The sequence below is a fragment of the Staurois parvus genome, unplaced genomic scaffold, assembly GCF_062004578.1.
Source record: "Staurois parvus isolate SC_StPar_1 unplaced genomic scaffold, SC_StPar_1.0 ptg000168l, whole genome shotgun sequence".
NCBI lineage: Eukaryota > Metazoa > Chordata > Amphibia > Anura > Ranidae > Staurois > Staurois parvus.
The window spans coordinates 5,626,695-5,640,104 of NW_028317964.1; the positions used below are offsets into that span (position 1 = coordinate 5,626,695).

General features: G+C 40.8%; 1 protein-coding gene across 1 annotated transcript in view; it reads right to left on the minus strand.

Annotated features, from left to right (window-relative positions):
• The window catches only part of ADAMTSL3 (ADAMTS like 3), a 670,777-nt gene that overhangs the window by 89,143 nt on the left and 568,224 nt on the right, over positions 1 to 13,410 (minus strand). The window contains exons 18-20 of the mRNA XM_089676419.1: positions 8,050 to 8,245; positions 5,418 to 5,597; positions 3,069 to 3,222 (exon numbers count right to left, since the gene is read on the minus strand). Of these exons, the coding sequence (XP_089532545.1) occupies positions 3,069 to 3,222; positions 5,418 to 5,597; positions 8,050 to 8,245 (530 nt within the window). The remainder of the gene's footprint in view (positions 1 to 3,068; positions 3,223 to 5,417; positions 5,598 to 8,049; positions 8,246 to 13,410) is intronic.

Sequence of the window (13,410 nt, forward strand, 5' to 3'; positions counted from 1 at the left end):
AGTTCTTATTTATTATTCATTTTTTACAGGTACTTATATAGTGCCGTCAATTTACACAGTGCTTTACATATATATATATATATATATATATATATATATATATATATATATATATATATATTGTACATTCACATCAGTCCCTAACCCTCAAAGAGCTTACAATCTAAGGTCCTTAACTCACATTTTCAAGTAACAAATTACCAAAAAAAGACATCCCCTGGACTGAGTTATTGGAGCTGGGGTGATTGACTGGTGTGTGGATGACTGGCAGCCTCTGTACTGTTAGGGAAAACCCAGCTGTTACCAGTGGCCCCTATGAGGATAGCGCAACAATATGTTAAGCTTGCAGGAACAATAAACTACCAGCTGGAAATTTTAGCCCAGTCAATTGATTTAACCCTGACAAACAGTCTTTACCCATTTTTGTTTAGGTCTGTGGTATTTCATACATTTTCTGATCATTGTTTATCTTTCCAATCAGATGACAATCATCCTATGTTAACTATGGGTATCTTTATGCTCGGGATATCAATAAATGCTATTCTTTGTACAAAAAAACGGTCTATGCAGAACAGCATTAAGCTGCACACATAGTGAAATGTGCTTCCTAAAAAGATCCCTGTGGCAAAAACAGCCCTCAGTATTACAATAATTCCTCTTGTGGGGTAAAGTGAAATTGCTAGGGGCAGCATGAGCTAATGTTCTCCCGTGTTTTGTCCTTCAGCTGCCATATGGACAGGCCTGTTTCTGTAAACTTTGGAGGAACGTGTTCAGTGAGCTCAACCAGTCATACAAGTGCAGGAAATTAAATGTGGAAAAATGAGAGATAGCAAATGCTTCCATTACTCTACATGCCCTTCAGCTAATCTATGCTGCATATATCTTATAGGTGGGGAATAGCAGGAAATTTACAAGCTTTTTCTGACTTGTTCTGGCATAATTAATTACTACAGCACTGCTAAGAGACTAATAGGGTTTCCTGTGTGTTGATCTTTTATGGTCTTAATGTATCCACCTGCAGATAGCGAGAAACTATTTAAGTGGCATAATATATATAAATTGCTGTGTAATGGAAATATGAATAAAGTAACAACATTTAAGTGAATTGATGATCTCTGTAACAGTTCCAAAGCCTCAAAAGCATATATTAATCCATAGAAAGAACAGATCAATCTATTCAAGGTACAAACAATTTAATGTGTTTCATTCAGCAGGGAGCTTACCCATAGGGATCCCTGCAGAGTGAAAAGCGTTAAGGTGTCGGTACCTTGGATAGAATGATCTGTCCTTTGTATGGACTAATACATGCTTTTGAGGCTTTTCATATGGTGAGCTGCTACAACCTCTTCTTTGGAGCTGTTACAGAGACTGTACTAGTGGCTGACAACTACAGGGAACTGTCTCTTGTCACTGGTGGTAGCTTTGGGATGGAGCCCATAGTGGAAAAGTTTCCTTTGGTCTACCAAGTTAAATGATGGTTATTGTTCTGATGCCACCAGCTTTCTGGAGCTATAAGCGTACCTTCAAAGGATAAACATAAGGGAATCAGCACATATAACATATACATTATGTATGCCTCCATCCAAGCCTTTTAAGATAAGCCAGTCTTTTACAAAGATGGATAACATGGATTTTGCCCATAAGTTCACCTTCCACGAGAACTGAAACAAGTTTGCCAGTTTTTGAAAATCACTTTGCACCATGTACCACACATTTCAAAGCCAATTCCTTGCCTTCAGCTTTCTGCAATTAATTATATCAACTAAGATACATAGCACTTTTATTAACCTCATGCCAAGAACATTCCTGGAACTCCATTGGGTTTTTAAATGTGCTACAATCTCAGACGGTTGGCATTTTAATCTGAAATAAAGCCCAAGAAAAGAAAGTCTCTCATTATGCAGGAGCTCTTAGAACTTTTTTATAACTATACATTCATATGAACGCATAATAATCATTCCCCAGTCAAGCCCAGGATTTGAGCATAGTTAATTTGTCAACTTTTCACATCAAAAGCACAAACTTATGACGCTTTCATTTGCACATTCTTTTCATACTCAAATCATTAAAACCACATTTCATTGCACCTGTAGCTAGTTTTAGTGTTTTCAAAGACCCCCAGGCCACCGTGTGCCATATTTATAGCTCTTTACAGCACTAAGCCATTAGGCACCTTATAAAATATTCAACTGAATCTGCCATATGGTGTCTGCTTAGCCTGCATAGTGGATGCTGCAGTGGATGAATGTGTTTATATGGACGCTTTTGTGATTTGCTTTTTTTAAGCTGCTATTTCACTTGACAATGATTTAGGGTATTTATCTTAGTTCAGTTAAAAGTAAGTGAGGTTATACATGTAACTAATAACTTTGGCAGGGTTGTCTATCTTTCCCTCAATACAATGAATGTACACCACAAGAAGTCTACAGTGGAGTAACTGTGTTACCTATTGAGACACCAAAACTAACACTTGGGTTGCAGAGCAATGACACACAAAGTTTAGAGTCTGAATTTCAATGTTGCTAAGCACCATTATATTTTTCCTACTGAATATTTTCATCCTAATTAATTCAGGATGTCAGTTTTCCCAATTTGCCAACAAAAAGCATAAACTTAAAGCATGCTAGTTATTATACAAGATTATCCAGTCACTATGATATAAAGGCAATACAATTTAAAAAAAATCAGATAAATATGTTTTTTTAACACTTTGAAAGATTTATTAGCCCCTAGCTTCTTATAAGACTGTACTAATTAAACACTGATATCACCTTACCATAACTCTTCATCCCCTTCAGGGAATTTGGGGTGCTCCTGGTCAACTTTGTGTGCATCCAGTTGTATTCTACTCATTATGAAATACATTTAAAAAGCCAGTAAGGAAAATGGGAATCCCTCTTAATGACAACAGCAGGAACGCAGGTCCAGAACCTCAAGCCAAGAAATCCCACCAGTAAAGCCCTCGAATAACTGCATTATCACTTTTTTGGGTGGACTGGCCCTTTAAATAATTCACAGTAGTCAAAGTAGTAAAAGCCATTTGGTTCCAGAATATGAAATCTACTTACTGTGGCACACAGCAACACGGCACGTTCTAACAAGGGCTGGAATAGGGAGTCCATGGCATAGAGATCCGTTGACAATGACTAATTGTCCCTTGGCTGTTATCTTCTGACAAGCCAACGTTCTTCTTTGGATTCCAATGCCACATCTCGCAGAGCACTACAATGATACACATAGTCAACACATAGTCAATTGGCCACAAAAATGTAGAGAATGTGCACTTATCCCTCAAAGTACACTTTTCAGTAATATAAAGAATCTGAAATATTACTTTTATTCAGGGCTAACCCTTAACCACCCTTAAACGTGGTATTGAAAATATGATGAGCTTTGAGTTGACCCTTATGTCTATTGTAAGGCACCAGTCCTATTTAAAAGTAAACTGGTCATTAGGGAAAAAAAGCAGTTGTCCTTGCTGACATTCTTAGAGCTGGTGTACATGGGCATTGCTTATTTCCATTGGATGTGTGTTTGAAATTCACATCAAATACAGATCAGCAAATTACCATTTGATGTTTGTCTGAAAGTAGCATGGTCTATTGGAGATTCCTTGCAGGCAAAGCAGGTCAACCACAAGAAAGGAAGATCAACAGCATTACAGCCAAGTACAGCAAGACATCAACTTTATTAGGACTTTGGTGTATACAGCACAAACAGTCAATGAGTTACCGCCATGACGGACTTACTCATGACCTACTACCACCCCCCAGCAGACAGTTTAAATAGAATAATAAGCAATCACAAAGCTCACAGACTATGAACACCAAAACATACATGAACTACACCACACACACCAAAATAGGGACTGTACCCGAATAAAAAAAAGGGTACAGTCCCTATTTTTTCCAGTTACGATGTGTCCCTTCACCTATGGGGTGGCGGAGACACATCAAAGTTTTTGCTGTGGTTGCATTATCTCAACTGTTTTTATACCTTTTTTTTGTAATTTTTGGTGTTCATTTTTGTCTCCTTTGTTGTAAGAGATTGTAGAGTCTGTGAGCTTTGTGATTGCTAATTACCTCACTCCAGCTTGTACACACCCTTGTCAGATGTCTTCTATTTAAGCTGTTTGCTGGGAGGTGGTAGTAAGTCATGAATAAGGCTGTTATGGCTGAAACGTGTTGGCTGTTTGTGCTGTATATACAGATGTCCTCATAAAGCTGATGTCTTGCTGCACTTGACCGTGATGCCGATGTTCTTCAATGGACTGCAATATGTGCCTGACCGGCCATTCAGCCATGAATGTTTATTAAGGAGGTTGAAGTGCTGTTTTTGTTTCTAGTAGGTCAAACACAACCTTTTGTATTCAAACACCTGTGTACACAACACCTTAAAATGCTAGTTGCCTTACTGTCAGCAATGACAACTATCATCTTTCTTTTATGACAAGTTACTATTAATGTACAGTATGAAAGCCTTAATGGTATCAAGAGATTGGACTAAAGAAGAGGTACAGCAGGCTAAAGACCTGGAACTGTATTATTTACACCATTTAGGATACAGGCAGTCCCCAGGTTATGAACAAGATAAGTTATGTAGGCTTGTTCTTAAGTTGAATTTGTATGTAAGTTGGAACAGGTAAATTTTTTTAATTTTAATTTTTTTATTTTGGATAGCATAGGGAAGGGTTAACTGTCCATGCAGTGATGTGGGATTGCTGACAGGTCCGCTGGACAGTAGGTGGCAGCATGTAGTGAGCAGCAAGATGTCCACCTGGCGGTTTCTGGGACCAACGTGATGTCACATTGTCTTGAGTAGTATGTAAGTTGGATGTTTGTAACTCAGGGACTGCCTGTATTAGGAAAATAGCTTTAGCAGAAAATGTAAAAGAGATCCTCTCACTGTTTATAAATCCCAATTCAAGGGTATGCCTGCAAAGAAAAAATGAATACTACACATCTACTCTGCTGATACCCGCTGTCTACCGGAGCTAATGGATAATGAATCTTCTGTATTTGACACTTCCGAGCATGTCAGATGGCTGTTCCCTTTCTGTGCACTGTAGTTCCTTCTTCCTGCTTTTACACAGTAGAGACATATTGGCCAAAGAAAGGAACAAGGCGTGAATTGGTTTACCAGGTATCTTACATACCTTGAAATATGCCAGCTTCTGAAGACAGAAAGATTAGCATAGCTCCTAAAGACAGCAAGTATCAGCGTAGCTCCTGAAGATAGCAAGTATCAGCATCTCTTAAGGCAGGAGAATTGAGTATAAACACTTTTCTTTGCAGTCATGTGTTTGGTTTGAGATTTAAAAATAGGGACTGGTCTCTTTAAGTGATGACAAGAAAGCAGCAGCATTTACATCCAAAGCCGTAATGTTTATTGTGGCAGCCTTTGTAAATATAACTGACCTTGGACCATTCTCCTGTAGTTAGCTGCAGGGGACAATCTACTTTCCCACAAGGTTTATAACTAGCTGGTTTTTGCATCTGGCAGAGTTCTTCAGAAAGTTTCATAAAACTCCCATCTGCCAACAACTGTTTGCAACTCACTTTGCGGTTTTGGACACCTCCTCCACAAGTCCGAGAGCACTGAGAACACAAGCACAGCATTGTTCAGCCCATCAGTATCACTTCAGTCACAGGGTATTGCATGGTACATGTCAACTACCCAGCACACAGCAAAAGTCTCATAACACAGCAGTGTCACTTGTCCAGGCAACTATACTAAACAGAGTGGTATGTAGTCACATTTATTATGCCTGCTATCTAATAGGCATGTCCTTTCATATAAATTTGTAACAATACGTCAACATTATGTTTCAGCAATTTGAAATAACAATCTGAGTGCGTTACAAGATTTGTTAGTGTTAAACAGTATTTTCCCTAAAACACAAGCTCTGTTATATTCCTAGTTGTTTAACTAAATGTACATTAGTCCTATGTGAGGACACTGGAATCAGGGAACCAGTGCAATGTTTTCTAAAAAGTTAGCTCAGAAATGGGTAGCCTGTTAGATCTTGTAGATCTTGCATGTAGCCCACAAATATGTTTTAAACTTGTCTGGATAAAAACAGGAAATAAAGTGTACAATATAAATGCATGGCGGCTTCATTGTTTAGCAGTTCTCTATGGTAATAAAGGTTGTCCTCAGATTATCTTATAAAGGGTCATTCTTAGTAATAGAGCTCTTGTCTTCTGAAGTTGCATGAAGTACTGGACTGCATGAGATCCAAATGTGTGCCTCTTTAGTCTCTCTGAGATGATCTGATTACAGTACAAGGTAAGGATCCTGCATCACAAACAATGTTTATAAAGCTCTGTGATGACTAGTTTTGTTAGCTTCAAAATCCGCCCTAGTGCCAATGATGAATGAGGATTTTCAAACACTCTGCTCCTCAATGGAAAGTCATTATTAGAGAAAGGCAAGGGCTTCTAGAGCTGGCTAAGGCTTTAAAAAATTAGTTTCTTAGCTGTCATTCTGATGGCCTGGCTTCAATGGTTTGAGTCATCGACCTAAAAGAAGTAAGTGGATCATGAATTTTACATGCTTGTTGTTGGCTGGTGGCTAAAAGTATTGAAGCCACAGGCAATCAGGCACCTGGTATATCATAAGGAGGTCAGTACATTACCTACCATAAATATACAGTGTTTTGTAATAATGCAATGTAGGATTAAAAGGGGAATATGGCCAAACCTATTGGTTGTACTTTTCCTTTGGGTCACAGCAGAATCGTGCTACATTCAGGAAGGATGCCAACAGTATTGTTGGGATCCACCCAGCTTGATCTACCTTTCAGGATGTGGCTAAGAGCTGAAACCAGCCATGTCCATTTTCCCCAGCCTAGTGCTCCAGCATTGGAGGAGCAGAACAGGAGCACTGATTGACAGCAGGGTTGGGACTTGGGAGGGACCGAGCGGGCACCTGCCCTGGGTGCAGTGTGTGTGAGAAGGGGCGCTGCTGAGTTGGCTGCTTGTCCTGCTCCTCACTGACAGGAGTGACTGCAGTGTCACCCCTGTTAGAAGGAGCAGCGGTCAACAGCTGCTGCTGGAGGGAGCATTTGGCTTTCTCCTCTCTCCAGCCTGCATGGGATGGAAAAGAGGCCAGTTCTGAGACAGAGAGCTGTCCTCAGCGCTGCGCAGGAAGGAGATGTGTCCTTCTTCCTCTCTCTCCCTGTCATGTGACTTGTCACATGACCAAAGAGAGGAAGGAGATGCTCTGAGTACCGATCTCTGAGTATAAGGGGGAAAGGGGTGGGGGGGAGGGAGACACAAAGCAGGGGCATGGGGACACCTGATATAAAGGGGGGCCCCACTGGTGACACTTGATGTCAAGGGGGACTCTGAATGACCAAGACACCCTTTATTGTACGGAAACCAAAGTCACAGTGATATGGAGCCCACAAACAGTGGTGTTGGAAGATTAATAGTAGGGCAATATAGGGAAGACCAGGGCAGGCTCAAAGCCCAAGAAAGCATTTCTATGACTCTCTTGTACTTGGTCTTGTGGCATGACAGCAGAAACACCTAATAGCAGATGAAGAGAGATAAGCTGTATTCATGTCATAACATAAGAAATATATGTCATACAGCAATGGAGATGTGTAGACAAAGAGGAAAGCTTTATGTAATTGTGTTATTTTTAAAAAAAAAAACGATATACTGTAAAATAATATTTTATTTAGCACAGTCTTGGAGAGGTACACCAAGGATAGACATAACCTTATTGTTCAACAGATGCACAAACAAAAAAAACTCTTCTCTGGGTCCTCCTTTGCTGTCTACTGAGGCAAAACATGTTAGAGGGAGCACCCTGGGTGGAGTGTCAGTGTCTGTACATGCGTTGAAAAATAAAACAGAGTTTACCCTTTGGAACTGGTGTGTGGCTCCAGGACTTTGCAAAACGGAGTATAGGAAGTGGTCCCTAGAGAACTGAACACCTGTGATCTGATAATTGCAGAGGTCTTAAGAATAACTTCATTTTTCGTGAGCAACAAGAACATTGTATGTGTACAAAAGAAAAAAATAAGGTCTATCTAGATACCTGTTGCCAGTCTTCCACATGCCAAGCTGGAGGGCAATCATTCTGATTACATGGCTGCAGTGCCGAAGGCTTCTTACCACCACACTCTTGTTCAGAATTGCTACCAGACTCAGCCAGGCCAGAACAATGCACATCCCTCGTTTGTATTCCGACTCCACATGTGGCGGAGCATCTGCTCCAGGGTCCAGTCTGCCACCTGTTTGGAATAAATGTGTACAGGTCTTGTAAATATTCTCTTAAACAAAAATGTTTTTGATTTGAAATTGCACTTTTCCAGTAAAACTATTTCCTTCAAACATTTAAAACACATTGGGTATTTAACCCCCCTAGCGGTCTGATTATGTCCATATTTCTGTGCTCAAATCAGTACATTTTTTTGCATGGCAATATGTATTTTTTTTATTGTATGCCTGTAATTTTTAGGAATAACTCATTGAAATCTGTCCGAACAAGAGTCTAGTAAACATCCTGGGTATGTTAAAATTTGAAACACGAAATCATAAATTATAATTTAATAAATAATCATAAAAAATAATAATATAATAATAATAAATGTAATTCAATAATATAATCAAACCAAAAACACTGAAATTTTAAATATAGCGCCAAGTTCGCACATCACTGAGCAAAGTCGCAAAATCCTTTTCAGTGTCTGATGACGAATTTCCCCACGAATCATTATCACTCAATTCTGCAAGTAGTTCTAATTTACTATCGCTGTTCTCTAGCTGATCTAAAACCAATTTTGACCTAAAGGGACGCTTTTTGGACGCCATGGACGTTTCTCAGTTTCAAGGCAGAAAGAACAGTAAAAATTTAGGCAGGGCACAGGACAAAGCACTCGGGACAAAATGTATGTGAAATGGTTTGATACAGTAATGTTTTACTATGTGATTTTAGTGAATTTAGTGAATGTCACTTTTTGTCATTTTCAAATTTCCCGCCGTTCCGTCCCCATACATCCTGACGTCGCAGGGGACGGAACCCAGAAGACAGATGCCGGCATCCGCCGGAGGATATTACAGGGGACACTGCAGGAGGGACATCGCGGGAGTGCAGGACAAGGTAAGACAAGGAAGAACAGATCCCGGAGCAGCGCCGCATGGTAAGCCCGAGTGTAGCTCGGGGTTACCGCTTGTCGTACTGAAACTTTACCCTGAGCTATACTCGGGAATACCGCCAGGGAAGTTAAATATATCATGAGATACCAAGCAGCTTTACAAAACATAAGCTCTCTAGTGTGCCTTTTTCGCTCCCTGTGCTTTGAGAGCCATCACAGACCCAGGTCAGAGCACACATTGCTTTGTTTACATACATCTTGTCTGTGTATGTACCGTAACTGCTGGCAAATGCTGAGAACAAAGAAAGTATCCGTTCAGGCTAGCCAACTGTCCATAAATTGATGGACAGTTTGTATAAAACACCCTGATATCTCTTGTCTGTAAATGTCTGTGGACAGGAGAAAACTGTCTGTAAAAAGCAGAGAGTGTCAGCAGGAGCTGTCAGTGAGGATTTTGCAGCATTTCCCATTGCTTAATAGTCTTTGGGCACCATTCTTCCTGCATAGAATGGGGGCTGTATCTGCTCCACCTCCCATCCTGTCATCTCTGTCCACCGCACCCAACAATTTCCTGTCCAATCTCTTTAGTTGCCCATCCCCACAATCCATCTCCCATCCAGTGGCATCCACGTGTGTCCACCTAGCCCCACCCACAGACCTCTCTCTCCCTCTATTTGTCTTACCCCCACCTCTCTCTTCCTCACATCTCTTTCTTTTTCTCTCTCTCTCCATCTTGTTTTCTCTCTCCCCCTTGTCTCTAACTCACATTCATACATACACATACAAGGGCCAATTTAGAGAGGATCCAATTAACCTAACAGCATGTCTTTGGCGTGTGGGAGGAAAATGGAGTATCCAAAGGAAACCCATGCAGGCACAGGGAGAACATGCAAACTCCAGGCAGGCGGTGCCATGGTTGGGATTGACACCAATGTCCCTAGTACTGCCAGGTGAAAGTGCTAACCATTTAGCCACTGTGCTGCCCATCTTTCACCCCCCCTCTTTCTCTTTCTCTCTCTTTCTAGACTATACATGCTGTATAGTCTCCACCCGAACAAAAACACTGCCTAAATGTGTTTTACTCTAATAAGCCCATTGAAGGGAAATGCATTTAGGTATTGTGGGTTTTTCTTGGGTGGAGACTATATGTATGCAGCCACTTTACTGTTAACAGAATACATTATATGGAGTGCGACTTTCATTTTCTTATAACTTTGTATGTGGTCATTTTATTTTCCTTAGTTTTCATGAATCAGGTCTAACACATTTTCAAAGTAGTTATCTTTTAAGCTAGTTATGTGCTTTTGTGACCCATGATAAAAGGTTAGTGGCCCCTGCTAAGGCTAACAAGGTCTGATGAATTGAATTGACTAGTGAGGATGCAGGCTGGGGAAAAGTTTGTTCAGACTCAAAGCACACTGTTGAAGTAGGAAGAGATAGCCTGGCTGCCGCAAATCTCATCCGGCCCAAGTGGTCAGCAGGTAAAAGCAGCCTCTGCTTGATTCTTTCAAGCAAGGCCACCAAGATGTTTCACCCCACCCCCAGGGCTTAATCATGGAGGTCCATGAATTGAGCTGAGATTGCTTTTACCTGTAACCACTTGGGCCAAGCGAGGTGTGCGGTGGCCGGGCTATCTCTTCCTATTTCTATAGTTGTGTGCTTTTACTTAAAATCTATTGATACAAAAAAAATATGTTAAAACTGACTTTAATTCCCTTATCTAATTTGATGGACATATACCAAGGAAGGGTAAAAAAAAACATCTAATAATGTACAGAGGTGTGTAATGTACAGTAAACAGTTACATGCAGCCTTTACATTTTCCTAAGGCTTGAAGACCTCGCTGGGGCCTCTGAAATTGCCTTAGTAAACTTTCCAGTGAACCTGTGCATCTTTCTGCTAAATGAATCTATGCATGTCTAGCTCCTGTAATTGTATTGCCATCTGTTTAAGATTACCCTTTATAAAATATCTCAGCATATTTTAAGTCTTACTTCCGTCCTCATGTTGCGTTGAAATAATCAAAAACCATGTTTTACAATATTGCAAATATTAATGTGCATTCACTTGCGGTTGCACAATGTACAGAACCAAACATTATGTTGTACATCTATGTGAATTAAAGTACATTGACTTGTTGATGAATTGCAAATTCATAATTTACTGTGAACTATTATGTCAGTGTCTGTTATTTACCAAAGTACAAAATATGGACATGCTGCTTAGTTGCTGCTTAGGGAAATTAAAGTATACTCATAAGAAGGACATACAGGATTTAAAGCTATGCTTGCAGTGGCTACCTTACAGCAATTTTTAAAGGATTGTCACACTTTTATATGCTTGCTCTTTCCTATTCTTCTTACTCTATTAAAGCAGATCTGCAGTCTCTTAATCAAACTTGGCTATTTGTAATGTTTGTTGGGAAAGTATATCATATTTACTTGTTAACTTTTTCTTGGCATTTTTTCAGTTACATCCTGGTTTACAGGCCTGAGCAAATGATGTCATGCATCCCAAGAGTTTTCAGGAGGGGAGGAGGGTTTTCTTAGCTATGTACACCCTCCTGTCTGCATGCTTGAGCTAAGGGGCAGATGGATTCAAGGAAGTAAATGCTGCATGAATCGCCTGCCCTTACTCAAGATGGTCGTGACCAGAAATCCTAGGGGAGGGGGGAGGTTCAAAATAAAACATGGAGACACGAATGGATAAGGGAATTTTCTTTGGATATTAAATATTAATTAAATAGCAGTTTTGGTTTGTGGTGCTCATATGGAGTGTAGTTCCACTCTACATATAGGGATTTGTAGATTAGCCACTAGAGGGAACAAATAATCACTATTGCTCTAATCCCCCCAATACACACATACCTTACCAAACACTAAAGCTGGTCATACACTAACACCTGTGTTGCCCTTTGAAAAGCAATCCATGGTGCAGGGTGTTTGACAGGCAGTGATAAGGCGTTATTTCACCTCCTTACTGCCTGTTTTAACCCCTAAAATCCCATATAATGTAGCCCCAATAACGTGATGGAGAGGACCATTTTTGATGCACATTGCAGCCACGGTATGTATATACCCTTGCACAGCTGCCTTTGCAGCTTGGGGGGGGGGGGTGTTCGGAGGGAGTTTTTACCATCTCAGAACCGCAAGCTTAAACTAGGCCTTGGATTCATATAGATGCTATACAGCACGGATGGACGAATCCCCCTGCTGGGACACTTAGAAAGCCCCAACAGCGGCTTCATTAGATTGGAGTCCAACAATTTTTCCATAAAAGGATGTCAGGCGGAGTGGGGTGACAGGGACAGTCAAAAAGCACATTTCAGCTGGTTCATCAGAAAATTTGTGCAGTGTTTAGCCATCTTTAAATGTCAGACATACAGAGAGTTTGTTGTTTTCGGTGAGCCTGCTAAATCATTGGGATTGATTCACGGAAAGAGTAAAAACTGTTCTCTTTTCCAAGTTAACATTAACCAAGCTTAGTGAATAAGGTGACGTCATGTGTAATCATGTGTAAGAATAAATCTTTTTTCTTTTTTTAATTTCTCTTATAAAAAATTGGGTATTCAAAGTGAACACAGCTTCACCTTATTCACTTAGCTCACTTTGCAAAGTGAACAGTTTTTGCTGCTTTAGTAAATCAATCCCACAAACTTGCACTGCATGAAGGAGCTGTCATCATATACCCATACAACAAGATTTTAAAAACATTTACACAAAGCAAGGCTGGCATTGGACTTTAAAAGAAAAGTATGGGAATAGAAGAAAAATAAACAATCATACTTACCTAGATGGCGGCAGCACCGATCCCAGCTGCATATATACCCCGCTGATCGCTCAGCTCTTGCTCTTCACTCTGCAAAGAGCCAGTGGCTGTCAGTCTCTGCTCTGCCCCTCCAGCGCTCACTAGAGGGCTGGGCTGTGAATGGGGTGGGAGTGGATAGCTCAGCCTCTCAGTGGCTTGCTGAAAGGCTGGTCCAGGCATTTGGGTGGATCCCGACCAGGGGCGGACTGACCATTTGGAAACTTGGGCACTGCCTGAGGGCCCGGGGTCAGTTGGGTGCCCCATGAGATGCCCCTGGTACCTTTTTCATAGTCTTTTTTGAGTTTGGGAAAAGACACAGGGGCCCCATGATCCCCTATTGCCCGGGGGCCCCATGAGTTGTCAGTCCGCCCCTGATCCCGACTTTAAAGTTGGGATCTTTCCCCAGCCTGGACTGGCTAAGTGGCATCAGCAGATAGCAGGGTTTACCCCGCTGTTGGCTAATAATGGGTCACAGGAGTCCAGAACGAAGTGTA